The sequence below is a fragment of the Athene cunicularia genome (genome assembly GCF_003259725.1).
Source record: "Athene cunicularia isolate RWA chromosome 4 unlocalized genomic scaffold, athCun1 chr4_part1, whole genome shotgun sequence".
Lineage (NCBI taxonomy): Eukaryota > Metazoa > Chordata > Aves > Strigiformes > Strigidae > Athene > Athene cunicularia.
Window position 1 is genome coordinate 12,414,297 of NW_020799098.1, and position 2,718 is coordinate 12,417,014.

The window sequence follows — 2,718 nt, forward strand, 5'->3', positions numbered from 1 at the left end:
CGGGGAAGCGGAGGCCCTGCCGCGCCGCCAGGCTCGGGCAAAGGGAGCTGCTTTGTTAAAAACCCAAACCGAAACCAACGCTAGAGCCGTTTTCCTTTGAATGAGGGGATTTCGCGGCACGAGGGGTGACTCTGTGTTCACCCCGAGCTGCTCTGCAGGTCTCTGGGATCCCTACGGCCCCCGGGGGTCCTGCTGGCTCCTGTTGGAGACGTGGGGCTGGTTTTCTTACAAAACTAGGTTGCTCAGGGAGAGGTTGGCTTCTGCCCCTTGGACAACTATAAATCCTTATGGATTTTTTGAGGAAATTCTTTTAAATTGGATACAAGTTTCTTATTTCAGGGTATAATAGTTCATTATGGATTATTGTCTACAACTTTGAAGTTGTAGCAAGATTAAATTTTATATGGTTGACCCTCTGATCCCATTTAAATTGGTTTTATCACTTGTTTTACCACTGCTAGCAAGAGGCGGACCCTATGCTGAGAACCGAAAAGGTAGACTCTTGGTCTGCATAAAATCCTAATGAAAAAAAAATCCAATCCATAATTAAAAAACATTACAGGATAACATAGCCCAATCTCCTCAGAAATTTTATCTGCAGTTACACCAGTTTCTGCACAATATATCATTATGATTCTAAAAGCCAAACTAGATTAAACTATTTTTTAAACTTTGACTCTTTAAAATACACAGTAATATAACTTGACCACCTTTGCTTAAACTCTAGTTTGAGTAAATGACATGGTTTTAACAATCCTGAAATGACAGAAAATATCATGCCAAACTCTTAGCTCATTTCCAACAGTCCAAAAGCAAAGGACATCAGATGAAGGTGGTACATGCTCCCACCTTCACGTTTGTCTGTTGATTTAGCATTACTAGTTTCCAAACCTAGTTAAACCAGTCATCTCTCTGAAGGAAACAATCACAAATAGCTTAAAAGTATCCATCTACAGACTTACACTGATAAAAGTGAAAGATTAATTCATATTGAACTAGCTGTCACTTGGGTGCAAATTAACCCATCTCAATATTCAGGATACCTGCAGGAACAGATCGTACACTGTAAATGCGATTTGCATCTTTAACAAAGTCTGTAAATGTTTGAAGTTTAGAATGAAAAATGCTATGTAAGTCAGTAATACAGAGTTGAAGTGCATAAAATTGCTACTTTTATACAAATAATATCTAATATGAATGGCTTCTCTCAGAACAGGGCCCTTCTTTGCTAATTAATATAGTAGACTAGAGTTTTCTCCAAAAAGAAGAGGCTAACACTGGTATGCTAAGGTTAATTTTATTTAGGATAATACCTTGTCATGAAGAGCAATCAAGGTCTGTATTGTAGGTAACTTGTAGGGGGAGTAAGAATCACTGTAAGCATCTGGATGAAGCTTTAATACAGCTCTAAGATATTTTTCTTTATCTCAAATCATCAGCTTAAAACCTTTTCAATTCCAAGGAAGCTAGTGCACATCCAGCAAACATATGGCTTGGGGATATATATACACACACACACTGTCTAAATGAACTGGTATTCTTTTACCTCAGAAGGCATTATGGTCTCTGTAAGTTAGGTGAAATTCCCAAAAAAGCTTAAGTGTTGGCGTTTTGCTTTGTTTCTAAAAGTAGCTGAGAATGTTTCCAGAATGTTACTCCCATTTTAAACCTATTTCCTTCAGAAAGTCTAATTGTCCTCCTTAACTCTTTCACAAAGGCCACAATGTGACACTGTCTTGGATGCAGTGGAGAAGAATATAAATATTGGAACAGAATATTTTAAGAGGAATAATTGAATAAAACTTCCCCCAGCTTACACATGTAAAGGCATCAGGAGGGTCTTCACTTGCTGCAAAAAGGATGAATGTAGGTATATCAAGTAAAATTTATGCTGAAAATAATGTTTCCCCACCATTTACATACCGTTTCACATATAGCAAAAAGCTAGATGGAGGAGCCAGTGTGATTGTGCCGTGACAGCTGCCTATATGGGTATTTTATTCTCTTGTTGGCTCCTAATCTCTTAGTATGGCTTGATTATAGGCTTCCTGTATTATTTCTTAAGCTTTCCTGATTTGCCTGTACAAAGTGCGTTTGCCGTCTTTGACATGAGCTGTGCTATACGTGGGCCTCTGACACCATCACCTCAAAAAGACAGAAGACGTAGGCTGGATGCTGCCAGCTATAAGCTAAGCAGTCACAACCGTGTTAAATTAACTATCAGGAAAGTCACCTGGTGAACAGAGCAATTAACGTACCTTTGCATTTCCCTCATGTCATGTTTTTGGGGTGGATGTCTGTAAGAATAAAGTCACTTATTAACATAAGTGCACTCTAGCTGACTGTTTCAGTGTTTTAAAATTTGCCATTCTCCTAAACGTTTTCCAGCAGAGACAAAGGTCACTACACAGAGCAACTTAAGCTTACTTGATAACAGATTTGCTTTCTTACCTCTGATGGATGCTGTAGAGACAGTTTGTGGATCCACGGGGGTCCATGGACCAAACAAAACCCACTCTCCAGCCTTCCGCTGATTTCAGTGTATATAAACCCTGACAATTTACACGGCGTTTGCAGCGCTGATCTGTAAGACAGCCTACGCGGCCTAGGGACGGCGGGAGAACCGAGGTGAATGTCCTGAGGACAAGGCAGCTGCCGGTGCTCGGTGTGGCGAGCCGGGGGAGGCCGCACGGGCGCTAGCACGGGGGCCCTGGCGAG

The 2,718-nt window shown here is 40.8% G+C and overlaps 1 protein-coding gene across 1 annotated transcript in view; it reads right to left on the minus strand.

The window, feature by feature from the left end:
- The window catches only part of MAN2B2 (mannosidase alpha class 2B member 2), a gene marked incomplete at its 5' end in the record, with an annotated part of 36,257 nt that extends 33,539 nt beyond the window's left edge, over positions 1-2,718 (minus strand). The window contains one exon of the mRNA XM_026846922.1: positions 2,452-2,718. Within this exon, the coding sequence (XP_026702723.1) occupies positions 2,452-2,718 (267 nt within the window). The remainder of the gene's footprint in view (positions 1-2,451) is intronic.